The sequence below is a fragment of the Nicotiana tabacum genome, chromosome 19 (genome assembly GCF_000715075.1).
Source record: "Nicotiana tabacum cultivar K326 chromosome 19, ASM71507v2, whole genome shotgun sequence".
In the NCBI taxonomy this organism is placed as follows: domain Eukaryota; kingdom Viridiplantae; phylum Streptophyta; class Magnoliopsida; order Solanales; family Solanaceae; genus Nicotiana; species Nicotiana tabacum.
In genome coordinates this window covers 124,652,505-124,665,951 of record NC_134098.1, presented here as the reverse complement: position 1 = coordinate 124,665,951, position 13,447 = coordinate 124,652,505, and the positions used below count along the sequence as shown (strand labels likewise).

Below are 13,447 nucleotides of genomic sequence, written 5' to 3'. Positions count from 1 at the left end.
GACCGAGTGTATCGCCTTGGGGTGCACCACTATTATTTGTGAAGAAGAAATATGGCACAATGCGAATGTGTATTGATTATCGCCAATTGAACAAAGTTACTATTAAGAACAAGTACCCGTTGCCGCGTATTAATGACCTATTTGACCAAGTGCAAGGTGCTAGGGTGTTCTCTAAGATCGACTTGAGGTTGGGGTATCATCAGTTGAAGATTCGAGATTTGGATGTTCCGAAAACTGCTTTCCGTACTAGATATGGTGATTATGAGTTTCTGGTAATGTCTTTCGGTTTAACTAATGCCTCGGCAGTGTTTATGGATCTGATGAACAGGGTATTCAGGTCATATATTGATTCATTTGTCATTGTCTTCATTGATGGCATTTTGATCTACTCGCGCAGTAAGGAGGAACATGAGCAGAATATGAGAGTAGTGCTTCAGACATTGCGGGAACAAAAGCTATATGCTAAGTTCTCTAAATATGAGTTATGGCTAGAGTCTGTAGCATTTTTGGGACATATTGTATCGGGCGAAGGTATTAAAGTTGATCCCAAAAAGATTGAGGCAGTTCGGAATTGGCATCGACCCACTTCGCCGACTGAGATCAAGAGTTTTCTGGGTTTAGCAGGTTATTATCGTCGGTTCGTGGAAGATTTTTCATCTATTGCAGCACCTTTGACTAAATTAACCCAGAAGGGTGTTCAGTTCTGATGGTCCGATGATTGTGAGGCAAGCTTTCAGAAGCTCAATACAACATTGACTATAACACCAGTGTTAGTGTTACCTTACGGTTCGGGAATTTATACAGTGTATTGCGATGCTTCACGCGTTGGTTTGGGTTGTGTATTAATGCAGGAAAGGCGAGTTATTGCATATGCTTCACGTCAGTTGAAACCCCACGAGCAGAATTATCCGGTACATGATTTGGAGTTAGCTACGATTGTTCACGCCCTTAAGATTTGGAGGCATTATCTTTATGGGGTATCTTGTGAAGATTATACTGATCATCGCAGTTTGCAACATTTGTTCAAGCAAAGGGACTTAAATTTAAGGCAACGCAGATAGCTGGAATTACTAAAAGATTATGATAATACTACCATATATCATCCAGGTAAAGCAAATGTAGTTGCAGATGCCTTGAGTAGAAAGGCGGAGAGTATGGGTAGTTTGGCTTTCATTTCAGCAGAAGAGAGGCCATTAGCTTTGGATATCCAATCCTTGGCCAACACACTCGTGCGGCTAGATATTTCAGAGCCCAGCCTAGTTCTTACATGTGTCGTAGCTCAATCTTCACTATTTGAGCAGATCAAGGCTCGCTAGTATGATGATCCACACTTAATGGTTCTTCGATAAATGGTACTACGAGGTAGTGCTAAGGAAGTTACTATTGGTGCAGATGGTGTTCTGCGACTCCAGGATCGTCTGTGTGTTCCTAATGTGGATGAAATGAGGAAAAAGATCCTGGAGGAGGCACACAGTTCTCAGTATTCTATTCATCCAGCTGCTACTAAGATGTATCGTGACTTGAGGCAGCATTATTGGTGGCGACGAATGAAAAAGGACATAGTTGAGTATGTAGCTAGGTGTCTAAATTGCCAGCAAGTTAAATATGAGCACTAGAGGCCAGGTGGCCTACTTCAGCAGATGACTATACTAGAGTGGAAATGGGAATGAATTACTATGGATTTTGTAGTTGGGTTGCCGCGGACCTTGCAGAAGTTTGATGCAGTTTGGATCATTGTTGACAGGTTGATCAAGTCGGTATATTTTATTCCTGTTGTCACTAAGTATACTTCAGAGAGGTTGGCCCAGATTTGTATTCAGGAGATAGTTCGGTTGCACGGTGTGCCAATTTCTATCATATCAGATAGAGGACCTCAGTTTACTTCACATTTCTGGAGAGTAGTACAGAGTGAATTAGGGACCCGTGTAGAGCTCAGCACAGCCTTTCATCCGCAGAACGACGGGCAGTCAGAGCGGACAGTTCAGATTTTGGAAGATATGCTCAGGGCATGTGTGATTGACTTTGGAGGTCAGTGGGATCGTTTCCTGCCTTTGGCCGTATTTGCTTATAATAACAGTTACCAATCCAGCATCAAGATGGCTCAATTTGAGGCTTTATATGGCCGTCGATGCCGTTCACCTATCGGATGGTTTGAGCCCGGTGAGACTAAGTTATATGGTACTGATTTGGTAAAGGATGCCTTGGAAAAGGTAAAGTTGATTCAAGAGCGACTTCGTACAGCACAGTCTAGACAGAAGAGTTATGTGAATCAGAAAGCGCGTGATTTATCCTTTACGGCAGGTGAAAAAGTTCTCTTAAAGGTTTCGCCAATGAAGGGGATTATGAGATTCGGGAAGAAGAGCAAGTTGAGCTCAAGGTTTATAGGCCCATTTGAGGTGTTGAGACGAGTTGGGGAGGTTGCCTATGAGCTTGCATTGCCTCCCAGTCTATCGGGAGTTCATCCGATTTTCTATGTATCTATGCTCCGAAAGTATCATGCTGACATATCACATGTGTTGGACTTCAGCACAGTTCAGCTAGATAAGAGTTTGGGTTATGAAGAATAGCCATTTTCCATTATTGATAAACAAGTTCGCCAGTTGAGGTCCAAGAGGACTTCTGTAGTAAAGGTCCAGTGGAGGGGCAAACCAGTCGAGGAAGCGATTTGGGAGGCCGAGGAGGACATGCGGAGCAAATATCCACACTTATTTAGCACTCCAGGTATTATTCTAAACCCGTTTGAGGACGAACGTTTGTTTAAGAGGTGGAGAATGTAATGACCCAACCAGTCATTTTAACTTTTAGAACCGCGTTTCCTAAAATAAATTTTTCCATATGTGCTTTTAATGATTATTGACTTGCGGGGATGGTTGGTTCGGGATTTGGAAGCGTTTGGGTTGAAATCAGAACACTTGGTTCCTTAAGTTAGCCTTAAAAGGCCAAGTTTGACTTCGGTCAACATTTTAAAAAAACGATCCCGGAATCAGGATTTGACGGTTCCAATAGGTTCGTATGATAATTTTGGACTTGGGCGTATGTCTGAATCGGGTTTTGGATGACCCGGGAGCGTTTTGACGCTTAATAGTAAAACTCAACTATTTGAAGGTTTCAAATTCTTTAAATTTGGTTTGGGGTAAGTTTTTGAGTAATTGAAGTCCGTTTGGAATTCCGAGTTTGAGAATAGTTCCGTATAGTGATTTAAGACTTGCACGCAAAATTTCGTGTCATTCCGAGTAGTTTAAGTATATTTCGGCGCATTGGAAGTAAAGTGAAGAACTTGAAATTCTTAAGTTTGAATCAATTTGGTTTAGGGTATGATTCTTAGATTTGATGGTGTTTTACGCATTCCAGAGTTCGAGCGAGTCCATTTTATGATTTCAAACTTGTTGGTATATTCGGGCGGGATCTCGGGGACCCCGAGTGTCAATCGGACGAGGCTCGGACCAAGTTGGAAGTTGGGAGCCAAAAACCGAAGTTCCTAGCTACTGTCAGAATCGGACCTGCGCTTGGCCAGTAGCAGATGCGACAGAAGCTCGCAGAAGCACTCGCAGATACGAGATTTCTTCGAAGAAGCGAAAAAGGAATAGGAGGCCTGCCATCGCAGGTGCGGAATATTGGGCGTACCTGCGAACGCGCAGGTGCGAGGCTAGACGCGCAAATGCGAGAATTGGCGAGGCGAGTGGAATTCGCACCTGCGAGGATTTTCCGCAGGTGCGGAGCCGCAGGTGCGTTCCAACCTCCGCAGGTGCGAAAGGCCTGTTTGGCGGAAAGCTTAAAAGAATGGGAATTCACCATTTTTTCCCGTTTTCTCTCCACATTTGGGCGATTTCAGAGCTTTTGAGGGGAGGGGGGTCAACTAGCAATTTGAAGGTAAGTTAATTCTACACACCTTGAGTTAAATACATATATTATAGGTATAATATAACTAGTAATTCTTAGAAATCAAAGATTTAGATGAAAGACCTATATTTTTGTAAAAGTGAGATTTTAACCACAAAAATAGTTATGGAATTGGGTAGAAATTATATATTTAAGTTCTTGAGATTATGGGTAACATTTTCATCCGAAAATTTTCAGAATCCAAGCACGTGGGCCCGGGGTGAATTTTAGGAATTTTATCATTTTGGATAAGGTAATTTAGTTAATAGATAAATTTCGAATCATTTAGCATATATTGATTATTTTGTATACTATTTGGATAGTTTTGGATTTTTCAGCGTCGAATCGAGAATTCAACGCGACGTGGTAATCGAAAAGTGGATTTTGAGATGAGGTAAGTCTCTTGTCTAATCTTGTGAAGGAGAAATTATCCCATATGGATTAAATTGAATAATTGTTGCTAATTGCGGGGGTTACGTACGCACGAGGTGACGAGAGTCCGTGCGTAGCTACTATTAATGCTAAAGTCCGGGTAGTTTAGGACTGAAAGCATGAATTACTTGTGTAAATTGTATTCTTTGTTTAATTAATATTAATTGATATATATGAATATATTGTGAATTGTTAGATAAAGATATTAAAGGATGGAAATCTCATATGCTTGAATTTTTATTTAAATTAATTAATTATTTAAAAAAATTATTCTCCCTCTCGAATTTATCTTATAATAAATATACTCTCTTTCCGGAGGTACATAAGAAAAATGTCCTCCTTTCTTGTGGAGCGGGCCGAACGCCTCGGCAGGATAGATGCATCTATGGATCGTGCCGCACGTCCCTCGGCAGTGTACACGATACTCTGGATCGAGTCGTACGTCCTCGGCAGAAATCGCGCTTAATGATAATAATCATACGATACCTTAATAGCTTATTTCAGCTTGCGAAGTCAATTGATAAATTTGAGAATCCTTGGAATCTAATGAATTATGATGCCTGCTTGTTAAGGAATTAATTGTTATTCCAGTAAATGAGATTTAATTGATAAATTGGAAATTATTTGAATTGAAAGAATTTAATTAATATATTGAGAATTGTTGCATTTGAAGGAATTTGATTATTTTCGCTGATTAAATAAATTATTGTAAATTCTGTAAATCATGCTGATTTAAATATCCTAGTTGTATTTCAATTATTATTATTGACCCATAGTGAGTGTCAAAGTCGGTCATCTCGTCTCTACCATTTCGAGATTAGGCTTGATACTTACTGGGTGTACGTTGTTTACGTACTCATACAATCATACTACACTTGCTGCATTTTTTGTGTAGGACCTGAGATAAGTACTAGTGGGGGACCTATCGTCTTACACCCACGTTATCCAGGGACATAGTGGTGAGCTGCCTTTCTGAGCCGTTATACAGCTACTAGTATCTCTCCTTGTATTTTTCATTCTGTCTATTTTTATTTCAGACAGTATTTGAGGTTTTGTATAATCTACTAGATGCTCATACACTTGTGACACCAGGTCTTGGCACACACATTGGTAGAATTTAGTATTTTATTATTTTTTTTGGTTTTAAAATTTGTCAATATATACTTAATTTATTAAGTTGGCTTGCCTAGCTGTAGTGTTGGGCGCCATCACGACATATAGGTAAAATTGGGTCGTGACACGATTTCTGGTAGACTGACATTCAAGTAATATCTGGTAGACTGGCTCAAACTTGGCACATTTATACACACTGAACATAATATCTGGTAGACTGGCAGTCAAGTAAAGCAGAGAGCCAATCATTTCACTGTATTTAGTTTTATCAACTGGATTTCCTTTATCCTCCTTGTCGAGACTTGTTGACGGGCTCATAGGTGTACCAATTGCTTTAGAACTGCCCATGCCAAACTTTTGAATTAATTTCTTTGTATATTTCGTCTAGCACACAAAAGTTCCTTCTTCAGATTGTTGAATTTGAAGTCCAAGGGAAAAAGTAAGCTCTCCGATCATGCTCATTTCAAACTCACTTTGACTCAAACTTGGCACATTTACACACACTGAACATAATATCTGGTAGATTGGTAGTCAAGTAAAGCAGAGAGCCAATCATTTCACTATATTTAGTTTTATCAACTGAATTTTCTTTATCCTCCTTGTCGAGACTTGTTGACGGGCTCATTGGTGTACCAATTGCTTTAGCACTGCTCATGCCAAACTTTTGAATTAATTCCTTTGTATATTTCGTCTAGCACACAAAAGTTCCTTCTTCAGATTGTTGAATTTGAAGTCCAAGGGAAAAAGTAAGCTCTCCCATCATGCTCATTTCAAACTCACTTTGCATGAGATTAGCGAATTCCTTGCACAAAAGAGGGTTAGCACTTCCAAGGATAATATCATCAACATAGACTTGAATAGTAAGATTACATCCTGATGATCTTTTGATAAATAATGTAGTGTCTACTTTACCTCTTGTAAAGCCAAGATCAAGTAGAAATGAGCTAAGTCTTTCGTACCAGGCTAGTGGAGCTTGTTTGAGTCCATACAAAGCTTTAGTCAACTTATACACATGGTATAAAAATTTTGAGTCTTCGAAACCAGGAGGTTGTTTTACATATACCTCCTCATCAATAAAGCCATTTAAAAAGGCGCTTTTGACACCCATTTGGAAAAGTCTAAATCGTTTGAAGGATGCATATGCAAGAAGAATTCGTATGGACTCTAGTCGAGCAACTGGAGCGAAGGTTTTATTGTAGTCGACTCCTTCCTGCTGTGAGTAGCCTTGGGCTACTAATCTGGCTTTGTTTCTCACAACCTTTCCATCTTCATTTAGTTTATTTCTGAAAACCCATTTGGTTCCAACTACGGTAGCATAATCTTCAATTATTATGAACAATATGAAAAACTTATCTAATATTACTATAATATAAAAATATAAATTTCATTTAAGTCTCCAAAAATTTATTAAGATAAGGAAACAAAAATCCTCTTTACATGAAATAGAAAACCCGTAATGGTTAAGATTTTCTAGTGATTTCAAATTTTGAAATCTTTAGAATGATGTTCCCATTACCTATAAATCATAATTCATAACCCATAATAATTGAAGATCATTTTTAACATTTTGAAACTATAGCAATATCGACATCCTTTTGTTAGTGATTAAAGATTAATATTAGTAAAAAAAAAAGATTAAAGATTAATAGGGGTCTTTGTCTCATATTTTTGATGAAAAATAAAGGGGGTGAAAATCAATTACATCCTTCAATTTTGCTCTAAAAATCAAACTCCCCCTCCCCTTAACTTTAAACATTAGTCATTCTCCCCCTCTTATCCTGTGCAATATCAATTTTGCCCTTGACATTTTTAATTCTCCATCTATATAATACCTTTCTATATCATATAGAATAATATTTATTTTTAACCTAGACATTTTACCTATAATTTAAATAACTTTCTATCTTAGTATAGATTTTTACTTAAGTTCATAAACATTATAAATAAAATAATCTAACGCTATTTTTTATGATTGTTATTTAAAATATTACGTGCATTATGTATATATGCATATATGTATGTATGCTTGCATGTGTGTATGTATGTGAGTGTGGGTGTACGCGTATATTTAAGTTTCACTCTATCTTATTCTCTATCATCTATTTAGATAAATGAGTTTTGATCGTTAATAATAAAATAATTTTTAAATTATAATTTAGAAAGCATTTACAATATAAATAACTAATCTTTTTAGAATTTCTTTATAAAATTTATCTCAATTTTTATTTTATTAATTGTATGGTCCAAAAATTATCCTTGATATTGGCAAGCTATGTTAGTACTATTACAACCTTCATTGACTGCCACGTGCTATCAGTGATGTCCCCACAGAGACCAGCCTTGGGTGAAGTAGCCTTGAAGCGATGAATGATGCGGTCGAGGAGTCACCATAACTCAAAGTCGAGGTCGAGGAGTCACCATAACTCAAAGTCGAGGCCGAGGTCGAGCGCCTCAGATAGAGTTATAACGACTAGTTCTAAGATAAGACATAAAGGAGAATATTCTAATGGATATTCTCTGCACATGTACTATTAGGATTTCTAGGGATATGTTCCCTATATATAGAAAGAGACACAATGATAGGGGGCATGTGATATTCATATGTAAAAAACATACTTTGACTTTATAGACAAAATTTGGTCCTATTACAAGCATACACAAATGACCTTTTTACTAAGATTCTTGTCTAGCATTTCCACTGAATCCAAGAACAACCTAAGTGTTCAAGGGCTTATCAATCATTCATCACAATCAGAAAGAATATCCACTGGTCTCACCCCTTTTCGGTTGATTCACACATTTTATTAAATATTGTTATCATTACTCATGTTCATTGCCATCTAGACAAAATATACTAGTCGTTTTGCCTTGACACCGATAACTTTATCTTTTGAATATTATTTTTAATTAAGATTAAATCTTCTTCATATAAATCTAATTGGTTGAACCAAGATCTATATTTTTGGGTCAAACATTAATATCGATCAAAACTCATTTATCTATATAAAATTCTGTATAAATTTAAAATTTACTCAGTTTTATTTTCACTATATATATATATATATATTAGATCTTCGATTGCTATAAATAAAATTAAATTATTTTTATTCTGCTCATTTATTTCACTATAGAGCATATTACTTAATTACTATTTCTCACTCTTCATTTTTCGTCTCAGAAATAGTTTTTCTTCTTTCTACAAGTACTTTTATTATATAAATTTTAAAAAATAAAATAAAATCTCCTGATTTTAAAAGTAAAAAAAGAAAAGATATCTAAGGGTAAAATAGGTATTTAAAAAAGATAATGGTATTAAAGGAGGGAGAATGACTGTTGTTCGAGTTTGATTTTTAAAGTAAAGCTTAGATGTGTGAATGATTTTCACCCAAAATCAAGGTATCTCTATATTAGAAAGAAAAATAAAGGTGAGTTTTTTAAAGGGTTAAGTTGGAAATTTGTTTTTTAAGATTAAGTGATTTACCTGGGTATAAAATATAAATAGGGCAGAAGGTGTAAAATTTTGCTTTTACGATTCGGAGTGTTCCTCTCGTTGAAGACCGCCATTATCGAGCGAGCCGATTCTTAACGCGAATCTCCGGCTATTTCATCACCCGTTTTGAGTGTAAGGTGAGTTTTTGATTCGCTTAATGATTTTTTCCCTTCTTAATACGTCTGCTCTTTATGAATGCTTGAATTCGTTGAAGCATAGTGTGGTTATTGTCTAGAGTGATGAGCTGTTCATAAACAAATATATCTTGTTTATATATGACTGGATTTTCTTATAAAAATTCTTCAATTACTGTAATTTAAGTTTGTTTTGAGTTGGTGATTTTAGTATTTGTCTCGTAATTGGTTTTAGGGTTCCTTTGTGGAAGAAGGACTAGGGTTTTATATTCAAGAGGACAAGAACTAAGGTTTTAAAAAATGGTTTTACCAGCTTCACTGCCCTACAAAGGCCTTTACTTTCATGATTGCAAGGTCTTCTCAACGTTAATTTAACCCTATGCTATTACCCATTTCAATTCTTTTTTGACAAGTATAAGTTCTGCCAGGTACACTCCTTGATTAGTTATGCAGATATGCATTGGTTGTGATGTGGTTGTTTTTGAAATTTTGTGTAGCAGTGTCAGAAGAAGATATTATGTACACACACATGTAATCTCATCTAATTTATTATCCTTTTTTTTCTTCGTATCAGGGAGATTATATCATTACGTTCGGAGGCTTGAAGCAGATAAAGCGTCCACTACTTAGTTAACATACCATTTTCTTCAAGGGGCTTCTTTTTGTTGTAAAAATGTCTGTAACAGCTGGTGTAAGTGACACAATCATCGCAATTAGGGAAAAGCTCAGGGGTAAAATTGGCCAAACAAAAGTGAAAAGATACTGGCCTGGTAAAGCTCCTGAGTGGGCAGATGAAGCGGAAAAAGATGAAGATCTTAGGATGACCAGGGAAGCAGCGCTTGAGAAAGCTTTTCCTAGCCAGGGCGGTTCTGACATTGCAAGAAAGGATGATGCAAGGCTGCGTCGACTGGCAGAGAGTAGAGTTGATAATCGTGAGGAAATCAGAGCGGATCATCGACGCATACGGCAAGCAGAGATTGTTTCAACCATAGAAGAGGAAAATAGAAGACTGGAAAGAATGGAATTTGAGGAGGATGATGAAGATGCATTGGATGAAAGGAGGAGGAGAATCAAGGAAAAGAATCTTCAGAGGCAACAGGAAGAAGCTCTGCCAGAGGAAGAAGAAGAGGAGGTAGAGGAAGAGGAGGAAGAGGAGTCAGAATATGAGACAGAATCAGAGGAAGAAACAACAGGGATAGCAATGGTGAAACCAGTTTTTGTTCCAAAATCTGAGAGAGACACCATAGATGAGCGTGAGAAGCGTGAGGCAGAGGAACGAGCTCTCGAGGAGTTAGTGAAGAAGAGGTTGGAGGAGAGAAAAGTTGAAACAAAGCAAATAGTTGTTGAGAAGATACGCGAGGAAGAAATAATTCAGAAAAATTTGGAGCTGGAAGCTAATATTGCTGATGTAGATACTGATGATGAGGTGAATGAGGCTGAAGAATACGAAGCTTGGAAGTCCAGAGAAATTGCTAGGATCAAGAGGGAGAGGGACGACAGGGAGTCTAGTCGGAAGGAGAGGGAAGAAATAGAGAGGGTAAGAAACATGACGGAAGAAGAGAGGAAGGAGTGGGAGAGGAGAAACCCGAAACCTGCCCCACCACCCAAGCAGAAGTGGAAGTTTATGCAGAAATACTACCACAAGGGTGCTTTCTTCCAGTCAGATCCTGATGACACCGCTGGAACTTCTGGTGCTGATAATATATACCACCGTGATTTCTCTGCACCAACAGGGGAGGATAAGTTGGATAAGTCCATACTACCAAAAGTCATGCAGGTTAAACACTTTGGTCGTAGTGGAAGGACAAAATGGACACATCTTGTCAATGAGGATACAACTGATTGGAACAACCCGTAAGTACCATAAACCTTCTATATTACCTGCTCATCTTTCAATCAATCTGTCATATAGATCAGCTGGATTAGCATTTCTAAATAATCCATGCTTCATTGCGTCCAGTTGTTTGTTTCACATTAGCATTTGGTTTATTGGTTTCAGTGCAACGGAATAGTAACTTTCACAGGCTTTGAACAACATAGCTGCTCTTTTACTTTGGTTGAAGCGATGTCACAGTTTGTATTTGTTAGCATGTTGGATTTTCTTGAAACTTGTAATATCTTTCAATTGTTGGCATCTCGAATTGGATTTAGTGTATATTAAAGCAAAGGACAAAATTGAAGTACATAATCATTGAATATTTAATCATACTTCAGATGTTTCACGGTTGCGAACTATTAGGAGAATAACAGCTCTAAATCTGTGAACTTAGTATCAGGAGTCTTAGCTGGTCCTCTATGAAGTGGATAACTTGTATGCATCAAGTTGGAGTGTCTCTGACAACTGATGACAGCTGCTCCCTCTCTCTCTCTCTCTGTACTTTTTTCTTTTTCTCTTTTTATTGGGTGGGGACAGGGGAGGAGGGTTGAGATGAGCCCATGGGCCTTGTCTTATATGCTGATGGATTCCTGCAAGCTAGATTGATGACCTTCTCTTTCTGTTATTCTCTTGGTTGAATTTCTGAAGTATTACCCTGGCGAGTAAAGTGATTAAATTTCAACTAGCCAAAGGTCGTGAGAAAGAGTGATGCGCATCTCAGGGTGTAGAGAGGTTTGTCTTATGTGTATCAGATTCTAGGCGGGATTTAGTGTGATACAAATTGTGGTGGCTGAGAGAGGATTCCAAAGGAGAATTTTCTTTTTAAAAGTGCATTTCGGGGAATGAATAGGAAGAATTCAATTGTCTACTCAGATGTTTCTTGTCTGAGTGGTACTTCTAGCATTGAAGCCATCAAGTACAGAAAATAGATCGATTTAAAATTGTTGGGGCCTTGAAAATTTAGACTGCCTATTTTGAGTCATGGTGCTATCAAAGTGGTTGATCTTTTCCTAATTATCAGTGACAGGTGCATTCTTTTCTCTCTGTTCCTTTGAAAATGCTCTTGCATTCTGTTTTGATGGTTGGGATGCTTTTATCATGTTAATATACCTGTCGCCGGGTAGGAAAAGAAACAAAAGCCTCGTATAGCAGGGGAACGTTGTGACTGGGAGTTCAGACTTCAGAGTTTGGGCCTCGAAACGAGTTTAGAGGTGTGGGAGTGAGAGTGTGGATAAACTTTAGAGGCTTTCTCAGTTTTACCTTCAAATTCCCTACAGAATTACCTGCATGACTAGTCATGTATTAAAATGAAATACTTAAAAATGTCATACATAGGAGAAAACAGATTTTGCTTATTAAAATCATTCAGGAGAAACTTAGAAGTTTATTACATTAGCCAGATAATGGTACACATTATTTTGCTTTCTGTTCAGTAAGTTCGATTTTGGAAAGGAAATTCCCCAAAATATAAGCATTTTTTTTCATATTAGTAAAATTACTACCTTATTATGAAGTAAATAAAAGTACTCTTTTCTGTCGAGTAATGCCTTTAGAGCCTATAATATAGCATATTAGCTCAGAGCATCTGGATTTTAGCTAAGGCCAGAAGAAAGAAAATGCCTAGCATCCGGGTCCCCTCCATTTGACGTCTGGCTTGGGGGGCATGCTTGAACTGAGAGGAAGTATATTAATATTTTCATTTGACCAAGTCGCTGGTTTTCATTGAAGACTTCCCATCCAGCCCTGCTAGTCTCTGTCTAATACTAAGACTGCTTATTCTGCTGTGATGAAATCATACCTACTCTTTTGCCTTAGCCAATTGAATGCTCTTACTTACTGGCTAATAGGAGGACTACTCTTATTTGACTTTTCACTATCTCAGTTAGGTGATGCGTGTGTGTATATTTCTTAATTGAATGTCCTCCTTTTGGAGACGAAGTTGAAAAGGGAAGATATGCAAACTGTTTCAAAAACTTCAATGTATTGTATTGTTTATGCTTTCTTGCTCAGTGTCCAGCTTTATCTATGTATGACTGGTAACAATGTTTGCACTTATTAATTGACAATTGCTTTTTGCGCAGGTGGACGTACAATGACACTCTTCGGGCCAAGTACAATGCGAAAATGGCTGCTGTTAATGCTCCTATTGCGAAGCCTAAGGGTAAGAAATTGAAGGATTGGGAGACTCGGTGAAGCGGTATTATTGTCTTGTTCTCGCTTGTGCTCATGATTTTGCTCTCAGATCCTTCTAAGCATAGTCACTCTGTCTTTCTATTTTGCTTGTTACATTGAAATGTCATCTGTAGCTCGTGCGAAGTTATATGAATTGCAGAGGGTAGCTGTGTGTATGGCTACACATAAGCAGAATTCTCTAATTATCCTTATTGAAAATTCATGCATTAGGGCATATATTGTGTTCCGCTTTTAAATTATTGAGACCTGCTGTTTAAAAAGCATGAGCGAAACTTGGTCTCTGTATGTTCATTATGCTCAACAAAAAGCATGAGTAGTTTTCTTGAACCA

The 13,447-nt window shown here is 37.7% G+C and overlaps 1 protein-coding gene across 1 annotated transcript; it reads left to right on the top strand.

Moving 5' to 3' along the window:
* The first annotated feature begins 8,920 nt into the window (after window positions 1-8,920).
* Window positions 8,921-13,447, top strand: LOC107808711 (uncharacterized). The gene is made up of 3 exons (XM_016633250.2): window positions 8,921-9,051; window positions 9,623-10,902; window positions 13,006-13,447. The coding sequence occupies exons 2-3, from the start codon at window positions 9,722-9,724 to the stop codon at window positions 13,115-13,117; spliced, it is 1,293 nt and encodes a 430-aa protein (XP_016488736.1). The 5' UTR covers window positions 8,921-9,051; window positions 9,623-9,721; the 3' UTR covers window positions 13,118-13,447.

Bases quoted from the DNA above. Each gene is read 5' to 3' on its own strand.
- LOC107808711 (XM_016633250.2), top strand. From the start codon at position 9,722: ATGTCTGTAACAGCTGGTGTAAGTGACACAATCATCGCAATTAGGGAA. The intron at 10,903-13,005 runs GTAAGTACCATA...CTTTTTGCGCAG, and splicing joins ACAACTGATTGGAACAACCC to GTGGACGTACAATGACACTC.